This window comes from Melitaea cinxia, chromosome 1 (genome assembly GCF_905220565.1).
Source record: "Melitaea cinxia chromosome 1, ilMelCinx1.1, whole genome shotgun sequence".
Lineage (NCBI taxonomy): Eukaryota > Metazoa > Arthropoda > Insecta > Lepidoptera > Nymphalidae > Melitaea > Melitaea cinxia.
The window spans coordinates 9,567,784-9,584,355 of NC_059394.1; the positions used below are offsets into that span (position 1 = coordinate 9,567,784).

At 32.9% G+C, this 16,572-nt stretch overlaps 2 protein-coding genes across 2 annotated transcripts; both read left to right on the forward strand.

The window, feature by feature from the left end:
* The first annotated feature begins 3,478 nt into the window (after window positions 1-3,478).
* On the forward strand, window positions 3,479-8,399 carry LOC123656416 (splicing factor 45). The gene is made up of 7 exons (XM_045592108.1): window positions 3,479-3,773; window positions 4,231-4,408; window positions 4,496-4,617; window positions 4,840-5,037; window positions 7,349-7,499; window positions 7,672-7,760; window positions 8,102-8,399. Exons 1-7 carry the CDS (start codon window positions 3,618-3,620, stop codon window positions 8,372-8,374), a joined length of 1,167 nt encoding a protein of 388 aa, XP_045448064.1. The 5' UTR covers window positions 3,479-3,617; the 3' UTR covers window positions 8,375-8,399.
* Window positions 8,400-11,823: 3,424 nt separating this feature from the next.
* On the forward strand, window positions 11,824-13,622 carry LOC123656428 (gamma-interferon-inducible lysosomal thiol reductase-like). The gene is made up of 4 exons (XM_045592118.1): window positions 11,824-12,043; window positions 12,132-12,317; window positions 12,424-12,597; window positions 12,996-13,622. The coding sequence occupies exons 1-4, from the start codon at window positions 11,927-11,929 to the stop codon at window positions 13,224-13,226; spliced, it is 708 nt and encodes a 235-aa protein (XP_045448074.1). The 5' UTR covers window positions 11,824-11,926; the 3' UTR covers window positions 13,227-13,622.
* The last annotated feature ends 2,950 nt before the right edge of the window (window positions 13,623-16,572 follow it).

Here is a 16,572-nt window from a genome sequence, read left to right on the forward strand (position 1 = left end):
GCTTAATCCACCACTCTGCTCCAATTTGGGTTGGTTAAAGATCTTTGAAGGAGTTTTATTAATCTTATTATATTACTTATTCTACAGACAGAGAACATTGAAAAGGAAAGAACGTTTGTATATTATTGAAGAAAAACTTCTGTACTTACGCTATACTTGGAGAGTAAGTTGGTGATAAAAGTGTGATCGGGCGAGGTAAACGGAAGTTCAGAGAGAAATATAAGTTAGTGAAGATAGAAAAAGAGACAGTTACATTTTGTATATTACTGTACGGGGCAATGAAAGAAGTTTTACTTCATTAGTGTGGTCTAAAGCACACTCGTTTTAAATAAAAAAGTGTGTGTACTTATGTACCGTCGGCCAAGAAAGTAGTGTACCATCCTAACGTTGAATGCCGCTTGCAGATTCATAGGTGATAAAGATTACTTTCGCTTGCAGATCGATCTGACAACTTCTATTGCCATCTTTATCTAATTATTGATAACGATTATTACTGTTTGTAACGTGACATCTGCTCTCAGTTTGAACTTCTTGGTCAGAATTGTAAACAACAAGTTACATAAAATTGTATAGGCACAAGGCGAGTCCACAAATATACCTACAGTTTCTGTAAACTTGTAATTACAATATGCGTTCAATAAAACAGTTTATTTCAGGATAAGTTTTTATTATATTGTCAGAAAGAAAAGCTAAAAATAAATTTTTCTTTTTATAAAATTTTCACAATCACTGTGACATACTTAATATAAAAAACATAAACATAAACATAGTCATATGGTAAAATTTAGAATAGGTTGGAAAATTTTAAAATTTAGAAACTGGTGTAACCGCCATTGATTTCTATAACCTCTAAAAGACGAGACTTCATTGAACCAACAAGCTGTGAGCAGATATCGGTTCCCCGCATTTCCTCCCAAATAGAATTACAGTGACTAATAATAGTTTGTGTGGTTCTTTCATTGTGGTGCGACCATCGTTGGACCATAAGGCCCCAAAGATTTTGTATCGGGTTGAGGTCCGGTGACCTCGAGGGCCACGGAATTACACTTACGTCAGTATTTAAACGAAACCAGGCTCTTACGATCCTAGCATTATGAATTGCACAATTATCTTGAACAAAATCAAGTTGTGGCACTTCGTTCTCCGGGTAAACATTACGGACTGTCGGTAGCATCGCATTCTGAAGCACGTCGATATAATTTACAACCGTCACTCGAGGAGGTAGGGAGCACAATTCTCCTGCACCATCCCCATTCATCCAGCCCCAAATATTTACGGAAATTCAACCTGATTCTCTATTTAGGATTACATGATCATTCCTATACCGTGTTGAATCATATCGCCAAAGTTGAAGACGTCCATGCTGACTGGACAAGTTGATGAAGATGAAAACATCACAAAACACTGTATTAGACCAATCAAAATTTAAGTGCTCTCTAGCGAAGCTCAGACGAGCAAGTCTGTGAGCATCCGTCACAAATATATTCTTGGCGTAATGCCTGTCGTGCAACCCCATGTAATGTAGATGATTCCTTATTGTTTGGGCACTCACATCAAACATCTCCGCAAAATGTTTTGTCGGCTTAAAACCATTGATTTCATATTCCCATCTCATGAATTCTCTATCGTTATTGAAGAGTTCAGGCCGGCGACCACTTCTTCTGGGATCCAACAAACTTCCCTCCCTTCACGACGAATCCAAAACCGGACACAACGTCTCGATATATTCAAATTCCGCGAAATCGCACTGATACTGCATCCCTCATTAAATTCGGCAATTATTTGTGCCCTTTCGGCAATGGTCAAGTTGGCTGGCATTGAAGATGATATTTATATGCAGTTGAGTAAAAAATAACACGGAAAATATATCGAATTTAGTGGAAAATAATAATAGAAATTACTTTAATATATTTGATAAAATGTCAATTGTTAGTTTTTTTTTTATCAAATAGAATTTGTCTCATTGAATAGTTTTCATTACTTTTGTTTGGAAACATTTCAATTTCTTTGTAAAAATTAATGTCCTTTTTTATTTTATTTATACCTAATAGAGTTTAAGATGTCATGTATAATAATGACGTATATCGACAATGACGTATACGTACTTATCAATTAGGTTTACGTCATTATTATATGTCTCTTGCAGTAATATCTTTTAATATAGAACCTTGTTGTAATTTTCGGTGACAAGGAAACTAAATCAAAACTGGTACACCACTTTCTTGGCCGACCGTACACATGTCATCATTCATCATCATCATTACAGCCTATACAGTCCACTGCTGGACATAGGCCTCCACAAGTTTACGCCAAAAATAACGTGAACTCATGTGTTTTGCCCATAGTCACCACGCTGGGCAGGCGGGTTGGTGACCGCAGTACTGGCTTTGTCGCACCGAAGACGCTGCTGCCCATCTTCGGCCTGTGTATTTCAAAGCCAGCAGTTGGATGGTTATCCCGCCATCGGTCGGCTTCTTAAGTTCCAAGGTGGTTGTGGAACCTTGTTATCCCTTAGTCGCCTCTTACGACACCCACGGGAAGAGAAGGGGTGGCTAAATTCTTTAGTGCCGTAGCCACACAGCACACATGTCAGGGTGTCGGTTTTTTCATGACGAGGTGCACGCGCATCGTAAAAATTTATTCTCATAATTTTTCCCTAACGTGCCAAAAGAAGTATAACTTAAAAAAATTTATACTATAGTGGCAAGATAGTATGGGTAATTTCACAAAAATATCACGTAAAAAAGACAAAAAGTAGGTTTATAAATATTTAACTATAAATTGAGATACGTATTTTGTTTATAGGTACCTAATATGTGGATGTATTCTGGTAGGTAGGTAGTGGAGCGACAATTTTAGCAGTCGTGCCTCGTGGTCGAATTCCTTGATGTTTTTAATTTGTTTTGAGGCTTTTTACTTTATGTTTAGTACCCGGGTGACCGAGCTAAGCTCGGTATTTTTAGTAAATCGTGTTTTTTGGAAATCATAAAGTATAAATACGAATAGTCAGTAATAAAAAATAAGAACAGTCTATTTAAATAAAAAATAACGAGTGCAATTAGAAAAAGAAAAAGAAAAAATAATTGATCCGGGACATGTGGATTTGAACCATGATCTTCTCGGTTGATCCCGAGCGGCCGATTTCCCACCGAGCTATTTCAACTACATTGACTTATGCGAAATTTACCTTCGTATTCTAACGATATTTTTTTCAATTCCTAAAAACAGGGATAAAACGACATTTCCTGAAAATGAATCCTAGCTACATAGATTTATCTCCCCCGAAACCCCCTAAATACTAAATTTTATGAAAATCGTTGGAGCCGTTTCCGAGATTCAGATTCTATATATATATATATATACAAGAATTGCTCGTTTAATAGTATAAGATATACCATTTGGTTGTCGATAACGTTGCGGGCGTTATGTGTAATGTAGCCAATTAGCCATAGACATTGGCAATTATAACAAAACTCCCTAGTGTCAAAATCAAATAAATTTGTCAAAAAAGTTAACAACAAATACCAGTGTTTGGTTAAGTTAATAAACCTTTTAATTTTAAATGTTAATTAATATTGATTAGTTGTGGTCACAGGAGTTTTTAGATATTATTTAAGATGTCTTTATATGACGATCTTGACACAATAAAATCTCGGACTACTGAGAAAGTGGCAGAATGGTCCTCAGGAATTAAACTTTTACAATCTCAATTACAACTTAAGAAGGCTGCAGTAACACAACCTAAAAGAGAAGCATTACGTAGATCGAACCAGGTATCATTATTTCCATCTTTTGATATTTTGTAGTACAAATTAGTATGTTTTACAATTCAGCCTATAAAATCCTACTGCTGGGCATAAGCTTCTTACTCAATTTAGGAGAAGAATTGGAGCTTAATCCACCACACTACTTCAACCGGACCCAAACCAAACCAAAAAGAAATATTTTATAGTTTCAAACAGTGTTGTGTTCCTGTTGGTGAGTAAGGTGCCCCAGAGCTGCAGGGAGATTTGGGGATGGGGTCGGCAACGCGCTTGCGATGTTTTTGGTTTTGCAGACGTCTACAAGCTATGGTAATCGCTTACCATCAGGTGAGCCATACGCTTGGTTGCTGATGCTATTATATAAAAAAAAATTAAAAATCCATTCCGAGTGGAACTCTGACCCACAAACGTGCCTAGACTCACCAGAGTTGCTTAAAATTTACATATTGATTTTTTTTAAATATAGGTTTTAACACCTGTTATTGATTTAAAAAGTAAAAGGGATGACGATGAAACAAATTCTAACAGCCCAAAAATACAAGCTAAGACATTTACAGCCTCATTGAATGTTCGTGACTTTGATTGGAATGTTGCTAATGAGTATGATCCTATGTGGCCAAATGATTATGAAAAAGTTGCCAAAGGTAAGAAATACTCTATTTTAAAAGATAACAGATTTGTTGTTTATGTAATATAATTAATATTAATTTAGTTTTTTTTCTAATTTAAAGAAATGCAAGCAAAGAGATTAAATCTTGATGGCAATGAAAGAAGTGATAGATCAGAAAGAAAACGTAAATCAAGATTTGGCGATGAGGAAGATGTTATTCCTGAAAAAACTCTTGTACCTATGGTATTATGCTTTTTATGGTTTCTATTAATATATTGAAATGATAAATAACTATATCATTTGGCATCAATCTCATGTTGTTAACTTGACTACCCACTGTAGTAAAGCACTTATCACTTTTTTAGCTATTGTACTATAATTAATTGTGGGTATGTGTAAAATTATTACATAATCTCTATAACATTATAAGTAAAATGCTTAACTTTTATATTTTAAAAATTATAGCAACCAGAAGAGGAAGAAGCTGAGGAAATATCAAAACGAGCCACAGGTGTAGCTATTGCACCACCTCCATCACTTACTATGGAGTCTCTTTCACCTCCACCGGCAGCTCCTTCTCCTATACCCAATCAAGGGTTTTCAATTGGTGGATATGGTGCAAGTTCTGTAGCAGCGAAAATTATGGCAAAATATGGTTTCAAGGTAATACATTTAATTAATTGTTAAGTTACTAGATTTATTATTCAAGTAGTTTATTATTAGTGAACTTTATTAGTTATTATTTTAAGTCAATCAAATGACGACCACTTTGGTGTAATGGTCCGTGGGTCGCAAGTTCGATTTCCGCTCGAAGTGGATATTTGTGCTTATACAAATATTATATTTGATCTGATAGTTAGTCCTTGTGGGTTTCACCAACGTGCCTTGGAGAGCACGTTCAGCTGTCACAACCAGGACGGTTGTTATCATGTACACCAGACAGTGATTGTTACTCACAGTAGGGATTATACCCACTAACCTGCATTGGAGCAGCATAGTGGGTTAAGCTCTGATCCTTCTACATGGGAAAAGAGGCCTATGCCCAGCAGTGGGATATTACAGATTGAAGCTGTAAATGATAAATGCATATTCTACTAAGTAATTACTTATTTTTTATAAATTTGAAAAAATTTTTAGATTTTCTAATCCTAACATCCCATATATAGGTAAAATAAAGTTTAACGAAAATGAAGTATTAAAAGTAATAAAATCTCTGGATATACAAAAAGGTGCTGGTCCGGATAATCTTCCTCCTCTTTTCATCAAGCGGTGTAGTTCAGCTATTGCTTTTCCACTAACCCTTATTTTAAATCGATCGTTAAGGGAGGGAGTTTTCCCTGAAGAGTGGAAAAAGGCGAGAATTGTTCCCGTACACAAAAAAGGTGATCGCATGGATATACAGAATTATCGTCCAATATCGATTCTCTCGTGCTTTGCAAAGCTATTCGAAAAGATATTATATCCGGTAATATCGAACCATTTTGAACGTTTTCTTACAGGTGCACAGCATGGTTTTAGGAGGGGTCTTTCTGTTCAAACCAATTTATCAGTATTTATCTCTGATTTGTCGCGCGCGATTGATAGTGGACAGGAGGTTGATGCAATTTATACTGACTTCAGCAGTGCTTTTGACAAAGTCGATCATGTTTTGCTAATCCAAAAGCTGGGTCAGTATGGGATTGAGAGTGCTTTATTAAAATGGTTTGAGTCGTATTTAAGCAAGCGGCCCCAAAGTGTTGCTATCAATGGCTTTGAGTCTGGTACATATTTGGCAAATTCCGGTGTACCACAAGGTTCACATTTGGGACCACTCTTATTTCTGGTGTTTATTAACGATATTACGAGTAAAATAAAACATTGCAAAATTTCTTTGTTCGCTGACGATTTAAAAATTTATAAAACAATAAATAATAATGTAGATGCAAGTTTAGTTCAGGAAGATCTTAATGCTATTTCCACATGGTGCTATACCAATAACATGACTCTCAATGTTAACAAATGTTTCTTTATCAAATACACAAGGAAAAAAAAACCGCTTGTTTCAAGCTACTTAATTGGTAATAAATCACTTCAGGAAGTGGCGGAAATTAGAGATTTGGGAGTCATTATTGATAAGAAATTGACATTTAGATCCCACATTGACAAAGTGGTTACGAAAGCGGCTCGTTTGCTAGGTTTTATTAGACGTAATACCAACGGTTTCTCTTGGTCTACAAAAATTGTTTTGTATAATGCCTTGGTTCGCAGCCTTCTCGAATATGCTAGTGTTGTTTGGAACCCCACCTATATTGTGCACTCACAGCGCGTAGAAAGTATACAACGTACTTTTACGAGGTATCTTGCTTTTTCTGCCAGTGGCATCTCACACAGACAGCCATACAATCAACGATTGGCTTGGTTTGGGATGATGAGCCTTCGGGACAGGCGCGCACTTCTCGAGCTATGCTTTTTATATAAAATTCTCCATCATGATGTACATTGTAGCAGCTTGGCTGAGCGTATATCTCTTTCAGTCCCACGTAGGTACCCAAGAAATAAAATCCATAACATCTTTTATATTCCAAAATCAAAAACTCATATGGGAAATCAGGCGCCCGTGGTTAAACTGTGTTTGAATTATAACAAAATTGCAAAAGATTTACCAGGCATTGACATATTTGGTGATCATTATAATGCATTTAAAAAGAAACTTATTGCTCATTTTCACAAATAATATAGTTTTTTTTTTTTCTTTTTTAATATTCTCTTTTGTAAACCTTTTTTATGTTCTACTTGTAATCCTTTTTTTAAGTAATTAATAGTTTTATTTTGTGTTATGCAAGCTGAAAAAAAAAATTGAATGTTATGCATGCTAGTTATTGATATATGTATTAAGGACCTTACTGTATACCTAATTTGCTTATTATAACAATGTAAAAATATGTATATTGTTAGTATGCTTAAATAAATAAATAAATAAAATTGAATTATATAGGAAGGTCAAGGATTAGGTAAAAAAGAACAAGGAATGTCTGTGGCCTTACAAGTGGAGAAAACATCTAAGAGAGGTGGTCGCATTATTCATGAAAAAGATAGCAGTTCTATGCCACCACCCAGTTTCCTTATGTCATCACTTCCAGGGCAAGGTAATATATGTATATTTGTCTACTTAGCTGAGATGAAGAATTGAAATACAATAAAGGTGGAATAAAAGTGGTTTTATTTTTTAAAATATATTAATTTTTATGACAATAAGATTTAAACCTATTAGTATATATTTTTATAGTATTATAATATAACAGAATTTTGTATTTACAGATTCACCTAATTCAAATTCAGGCCAACTAAAACAAGAACCTTCAATCACAGAAATTATGAAATCACCTAGTAAGGTTGTTCTATTAAGAGTAAGTGTTGTTTATACACTAATGGCCAGTCTCAATAATCTATCTAAAATTAGGCTGTTACCGTTATCGTGGTAATAAAAATTCTGTGCAGAACAAACATGTTAGGTTATAAAAAAAATTACATTTCACATCTCATTATCGTTTGGAAATAAATAACGCTATTATTTTAAATAAAACTATTGTTAAACCTTTTAACTAATGAGAGATTTTGGCAATATCTATCATCCATAATTTAACTTTAGATAGGTTATTGAGAATGGTCATTAAAGTGTCAAGAATAATTTAAAATACTATCACATTATACTATTACATATTATTTTTACTATTGTAAATACTTTCAGAATATGGTGGGTCCAGGCGACGTAGATGAGGAATTAGAACCCGAAGTCAAAGACGAATGTAATACAAAATATGGTGAAGTTGTGAAGGTGTTAATATTTGAGATGCCAAATGTTCCCCATGACGAAGCTGTCAGAATTTTTGTAGAATTTAAGAGAATCGAAAGTGCGATTAAAGCAGTTGTAGATTTAAATGGAAGATTTTTCGGTGGTCGACAAGTCAAGGCTGGCTTTTATGATATAGAAAAATTTAATACCTTACAACTTACTGAATGAAAATCAATATAAATATATTAAATAATTGCGTAGTTTGTTATCAGAAAACAATCTTTTACACAAAATTTTACACATAATTATCTCTGTACCTCCTGTGATGAGCTAGGCAAGTCGAGTTATTATTCGAGTTATTTCTGTGATTTTTAAAGTGAGCAATATCAAAAAAAAAAAAAATAGAGAATGTTTTGGTGTAATTTTGCAAAGGAATATAACTTAAGTACAAAATTCGTGAAAATAGATATTTGTCAAATTATACCTACCCCTTTGTCAGTAATGAATCACTGGAAGTGTTCATCGCTATTTTTCGTGTTTTGTGATTTAAGTGCGATTGTATTGCACTTGTCCATGTAATTGAAGTCGGTTTTTTCGTTTGCGAACAAACACAATTATTTCAAGTATCATCACAGTGTACAAATAAATACAGTAAACCAACGCCTTTGATGTTTGACAACAAGACGGCACCACATGTTGAACTCTACAGCACGTAGGGCTGTCAGTTTTTTTTTAATTTAGTTAAAATATAATATTATTTTTTAGTCATTTATTGAAGTTCTTCATAAGAGCGATAACAAAAAAGCATTTGGCGGAGACAAATAATTCACATAGACCTATACAATGTTTTACATAATATAATCTACTTAATTATTGAAAATTAAAGATATACCTATTGAAGAACAAACTTACATGCATAATCATAATTTGATAAAAAGCGGTTATTTTAATATTACAAATAGAGACTCCTATTTTATTTATTTGTATATTTATTTATTGTATAGCTCTGCAAACTGAACAATAACTGTTTTGTTAAATTCCACGCGGACGAAGTCGCGAGCACAGCTAATGTATATAAAGGATGTCCCAAAACTCAACGTCAAGCCGAAACGGGGTGATAGGTTTGATTGTAACCATCATGAGAAAAATCAGAGAAATAATTGTGTTTGCTCGCAAACGAAAAAAAACCGACTTCAATCACATCGACGAGTAATACAACGTAGATCGACGAAAAAATAGTCAAGTAACTACGCGTTATCAAAGATAACTCAAAAAGTATTTATCAGATCTTGATAAAATTTATATGTGACCACATGTTAAATATCAGCTTTCGATTAAATTAAAAATTACCAAAATCGGTACACCCAGTAAAAAGTTATTGCGAATTTTCGAGAGTTTCCCTCGATTTCTCTAGGATCCCATCATCAGATCCTGGTTTCCTTATCATGGTACCAAACTAGGGATATCCCCTTTCCAACAAAAAAAGAAGATATAACTCGAAAAGTAGTTGTTAGATCTCAAATAAATTTAAATGGGACCAATTGGCACACGCCACCTTTCCATTAAAACAAAATTTGTCGAAATCGGTCCACCCGGTCAAAAGTTCTGATGTAACATACATAAAAAAAAAAAAAAAATACAGTCGAATTGAGAACCTCCTCCTTTTTTGGAAGTCGGTTAAAAATCTACCCTAAGCAGTTTGAAAATTATGGGCATTTAAGAAAAACTTAGAAATTTGGTCAAACTGTAACCATTTTTCGGTTATTGTGGTTAATTTTTATTATTTTTGTTCATTTAAACTTTGAAACCGTAACCTTATATAACATTTCTAGAACCACAATTAAAAATAATGAGACAATTGCCCCAAATTTTCTAGAATTAAGACTATTTGTGAAACTATGAATTTAAAATTTTCAAAATTTGTTGGCTGAACGGGTGCATTTCAGCTCTTTGTAAAATACGATGTGCTGTGCTTTTGGTTATTCCCGTTCTCTCTTCAATTCCACGAACGGAAGTACTGTACTGACACCTGTAAGTGTTTATATATATATATATATATATATATATATATATATGCTGTGTGGTTACGGCAGTAAAGAATATAGCCACTCCCTCTCTTCCCGCGGGTTTTGTAAGAGGCGACTAAGGGATAATACAGTTCCACTATCACCTTGGAATTTAAAAAGCCGACAGCAGCCGCAGTACTATGTTGATTGGAATACTCAATGTATTAATATCAATAACTTTTTTATTGCGCGATTACTACACGCCTACGCACGATGCTAGTATACACAAAGTATAAGTCATTGCCTATTATGGGCGCGTTTCACCTAAGGCCCACAACGCCAACGCCCACGACCGCTGAAATTACCGTTCCACTAACGCAAAAACGCCGCGGGCGTTGTGGGTGAATTTTATAGGTGGAACGCTTATTTGGGCGAATTGAGCGCTGTCCAGGTGTCAGCTGTGTGCTCGCAATATGGCGGCATGGTGAAAACATGCAACTGTGGGGGTAGTGAGTGAATATTTCGCATGGATTAGAGTTATACTTAATTCAACGTGGATTCCCGAGAATTGATCGTTGCGTTTTTTCCGAATCGAATGAGAGATTTTTTATTTATTTAATGAAACAATAGTACAATAAATGTATAACAATATACCTAAGTCAAACACTTAAATCACTATTACATACACTTTATGAGGCTAACAATCACCTATCAAAGTTTACAAAATGTTTTCTATTACTCGTAACGTCATAAAATATTAATTATAACAAGATGTGTATTTACACATCTGTTTATGGGGAATAAGGGGGTAAATAAGATATATGGCAAAACAACGTTTGCGGGGTCAGCTAGTAAAATTATAAAGTTCTGTAATTAGTTTAGATTAATAAATAAAACATCGGAAGAATTGCAAAAAATAATCATATTAGACTGTGTTCAAAACGTTTAATACGAGCTGAGTTATGCAGGAAATTTTCGATCGTGCAAAAGAAACACGTAAATTTGCCATTGTGTATATTAATTTAAAAAAATCCTAAATTTTACCCTACACATCTGTACATTAACTTATACACAAAGTTGAGCAATGAAAAACTATATATATATATACTTTTTAAAGAAAAACTACTTAATTTTATTATATTATAAATTAAATTTACAATTACTATTAATTAAAATATTTTATAGTTGATAATACTACAAAATTTTTTTTATTGAACTATAAAACTTTCTCATTTATGAATGCTGCGTCAAAAAATGCAGCTGACAGTATACGGTTGCGTTCCGTTTTAAATAGTAACCAGTTAGTTGGCTATATAGGAACGGCTTTACAGTAGACTAAGTTGACGTCACACTCTAAAGTGGTCGCAGTGCATATCGGAACACAGCCTTAGTTCTTAAGTTGTGAATTGTAAATAATATGCTCTGACCATGGGCTCGGATTGGGCTCGGACAAAGCTGATTCTTAGTCTGAGATATTATGTATAAAAAAAAGATTTGATATCTTTGTTTTATCTGACAGTGACGTATTTGACAACGTCAGTAAGTAATTGACATGAATCACAGAACTCAGAAGTAAAAAGTACCTAACTATTATGTACTAAAGTAATTATAGGTACATATTTTAACTACACTGTAAAACTGGTAGTAGCAGTTTTCTCCTATCTATATTCTATATCTATTACATTTTATTAGTGTAATTTATACCGTACAAGAAGCATATATTGAGGCTATAATGTCGATATAATTTTGTACACAGTAATAAGCATTTTAAAAGATGGCTTTTTATTCGTGTAATCGATATAGATTGATAGTTTTAATAATGTTAGCATTAATCATTTGGCAGTGTTTTCGGTTATTGTTACCAGCTAAATCAAGTAGCCAGTTAATAGAGGTGAGTTCTGCTTGTCAGCATTATTTTAAGGGTTATCATTATTTTCAAAATTGTAGTAGATGTCGAAGAACAATTTTCTTTATTTCAGGGTAGTTTAGTGGAACTGGAAGATGATAAGTATAACAAACACAAGCAAGATAAAGTTAAAATAAGAGTTTACTATGAAGCTCTTTGCCCTGACTCAAAACATTTCTTTATGAGACATCTACTGCCTGTAACAGAAAAACTATCTGAATTCATAGATGTTGCCTTAGTTCCTTATGGTAAAGCAAGTGTAAGTATAAGTATTAATGAATTGTAATCATACTAAATTGTAAATTATTTAAGGGATTTGTTATATATGACTAACAAGTCTTAACATAAATTTTTATATTAAACAGACCAGAAAAGAAAATGGACAGTTCTATTTTAAGTGTCAACATGGAGCCGAAGAGTGCTATGCAAATAAAATACATGCCTGTGCAATTGATTACTTGAAGAATATGTTTGCCTCCGTTAAGATGACAGAGTGTATGATAGAAGATAACATGGACGCTGATGAGGCTCTTTCACGGGTAAGCTATCAAATTTTAAGCATTACTTCTTGGCTTTGATGTAAAATTATAAATTTTAACAATCTGTTTTAATGTTTGTGACATTAACATATTTTACACAAACTCTAAAGCTTTACTTTATACATAACTGAAGTATTTTTTACTTAAATTGAGTTCAGAATACTAAACATTTTACTGGTTGTAGAAAGCTACACTAAGTACTACAAGTTTTAGACTACATACCACATTCAGAATAAGAATATCTAAATTTGTATAGTAGTCTGAAATTAGTAATAAAAAATATAACAATATGTATATTATTATATATATTATACAAAAGAGAAAAAACATAAAATGTAATAAAAAATTAATCTGTTTTCTTATTTTAAAACTAATTGACTTTTTTTTTCTTTTTTTAGTGTGCTAAAATAATGAAAATTGATCCAGATCCAATAACAAATTGTGCAGTTAATGCAAACGGGTCAGCTTTACTAAAGAAACATGGAGATGATACTAATATACTGAAACCTACATTCATCCCTACTATAACATTGAATGGGTCAAAAGATAACCAAATGCTCATTTTAAAGAATTTCCTTTTAGAAGTATGCAAGTTAATCAACATGCCATTACCTCCGCCATGTTTGTGACATTCGAAACAAGTTATTAAACATATATTACTTTTAAAATCTAATCTATACTGAAGTAACAAACTTGATTATGACTTAAAAAAAATTTGCTCAGATTTCACCTCAAATGTATAAAAAATATGACAAGTCCTCTTCTTCTTCTTTATAGACTATGACTCCATCAGCTTTTTGCCGATGAGTTTGTCAATGACAAGTACTATAAGTAAATTATAAAAGTTCATAGACAGAATCTGGCTTTGAGAGTACAACAGTGATTTTAGGTGTGGTTAATTGAAATAAGGAAAATAATCGAGAGAACCTTCCTTCAAATCACAGTCACATAAGGAACTGTCACGAATGTTCAATTTAGCCAAGAAAAGGAGAAACCTAATTATATGTGAATAATTATCGACGTAGTTATTTTACCTAAATCGGAGTATTTATAAAACCATGGCTTGACATGAATATAGGGCTAAATATTGCCACAGTATCTACCTTTAACTAGCCTTGAGGATTGCCATAGTCCATCCCAGGATTTATCCAAACATTGCTTGATCAAACTACTAGTCGTTAAAGTCATGGGGAAAGCACTTATTATATCTATCACAGAAAGCCTAATGGCATCTTTACACACAATAAGGCATCTGTCACATAAAAACTGTCTACATAGATTTAAGAGAGGGTCAAGAAATTCAATCAAAAAGGATATAGTTTAACAGAAGTAGGAAATTTTATAATGATGAAGTATGGGATACCATTGATCAATATCAGACGAAGAATCCTTAAGATCATCAAGGATGGAAAATAGTTTGTTTAAGAAGAAAGTAATTAAATAAAGTAATAATATTTTTTCTAAAGTGAAGAAGATCTAATTTCTGGGTGGAAGATTCAGTGTGGCCATACATCTGGCAACCATCCTTAGGGAAATAAGGACACTCCGAAAAGCCTGTGAACGCCCCAGGAGGCTTCTGAGCTTCTGGAAGGAGCTGGGCTGGCTGCACTAGTCAGCCCTCTTCTCACGCATAATGGACCAACATTGAGTCTAAATGCGGAAAATCGAGCCCACAAATAACTAAGCGCTTAAACGGAGTACTTGTCCTCTGTAGATTTAGCTAATAAAACTTCGATAAATCGGAAAGAGGAATCCCCAGCAGCTTTGCGTTTTCGAATACTGTGAACTGTGAACATCTGTGCATTCAGAGTCCCACTAGGTATCTTGTTTGTAAAAAATTTTAAGTGAGATTGATTCATCAGCAGCAGAGCTGAGACGAAATAAACAAATCATAACAAAGTAAAAAAATATTATCAGATAACAAGAAAAATATACTAGCCTGTGATATCTCTCACATTGCTAACTACCCACCAAACAAGTATTCAAAAAAAAGTAATTCAATGTCACAAACTAGGTAGGTCTTTGATTTGTAATTTTTTTTGGCTATTATTATTTTATCTTCCTAGACAATGTACTAAATTAAAAAAGTTCCTTAACAAAGTATTAATATAATTTTGAATATATTTTATACATTTTTTTACCTAAGATAAGTAAATAATAAAAATGTTGTTATAATTAAACATTGGTTGTGTCTTGCATTTATTTAAATAAAATCAATTATTTATTTTACATTGAAGAATTTCTTTTATATATTTGTACAAAAGATTTTAAAAAGTAAAAATTTTTAATTTATTTTCCATTTTTTAACGATAGTATGTAATAATTGTCAATTAATTAATGTAAAATAATACTTGCTTCAATTTAACTGTATATTTTACTAGCTTATTTTAACATGTAGCACATTATATATAATAAGATGAATTTGATCATTTTTGTTTAAAACACTATATACTGGTTTCCTGAAATGATTCACTTTCACTTTTTTATAAAAAAATTGTAATCGTCTTTTAATTTTCCGTTACCTTTCATTCTTGTATTTACAATATACATAAATATATAATATACAAAGTTCTAATTTTTCAGCAACTGTAAAATTAACTTGTCGGATTTTACCATCTTATAACTGCATTTTGTAATTTCGTTGGGTGATTCATAGATTGTGCTTAACAAGACTTTGTTGTTTTATTTGTTTTTGAACGGCCGCTCTAATCTCTGCATCTACTAGCTGATTGGAAAAATGTATTCTTTTACGTTAGTCAGTATGTTGAAGAAGATTATAAGGTTTATATATTATGTATATTATTGCATAACTAAGTGACGAAACTAAATGCCAGTCTTATTATAAAACGGTAAAATTATCAAAAGATGCATGTTATGCATAATAATTAATTTTTCGTATTAACAGTAAAATATATAATTAACATAATCTTAAAAAGTATATAATATCCAATTACTACTTAAGTTTTTCTATATCAACTTTTTTTTATTAGATGATTAAAAAGGATTAAACTTAAGTAGTAGATAATGTTTATCATTTAATAATCCCATTGTGATATATGTATTTAAAAACTATTTCAATTTTATTGCACACATTATATGACTTCAACATCTAGGATTGCAATCCACAGATTAGTATATATGTAGCTTGTTGCAATCTGACAACATTTCCAGTTGATCTTATCAGGATATCTTAATTTTCCTTTTTTATTTCTATAGAGAAGTTCATAATGAAATGTAAAAAAGTATACCTATGAAATTGATTGATTGACCCTATAACATCCCACTGCTGAGCATAGGCCTCTTTCACCGTGTAGGACGAGCGGGGCTTAATCAACCATGCGGCTTGACTGCTTAAAAAATTAAAATCGATTTTTATTAGAATTTTAAGTCTATGCGGGAGGGCTCTTAGATCTTTACATGTGACGACGTAAGCCCGGTTCCTGTATATTTATATATTAAATAAGGATGCGTTTCACGAACTTTTCAATTTCGAGCACCTCGTGTTGACACGCAAGAGTAAGAGAGCTGGATCTGTAACTGGCATTCTAAGGAAAGCTCTAATGTAAGCATATACAATAGTGATGTACACTTTTTTACACCATCAAAAATAGAGATTTCAATGAACAAAAATTTCTATTATAAAGCTGAAGAGTTTGTTTGTTTGTTTGTTTGAACGCGCTAATCTCAGAAACTACTGGTCCGATTTGAAAAATTATTTTAGCGTTAGATAGCCCATTTATCGAGGAAGGTTATAGTCTATATATCATCACGCTAAAACCAAAAGGAGCGGAGCACGAATCAAAAATGTTTCAAAATCGGGGGTTCTTTTTTCCTTTTGAGAGCTTCCGCTGCGTGCGCTGTGAAAACATTTTCGCAAAAATCATGTATGACAAATTGATCCTCTTTAAAAGTTCTAAAAAAAGTCTGCGACAGCATATGTCTATCTTTTAAGGTTGACTCACTCAAGGTTATAGC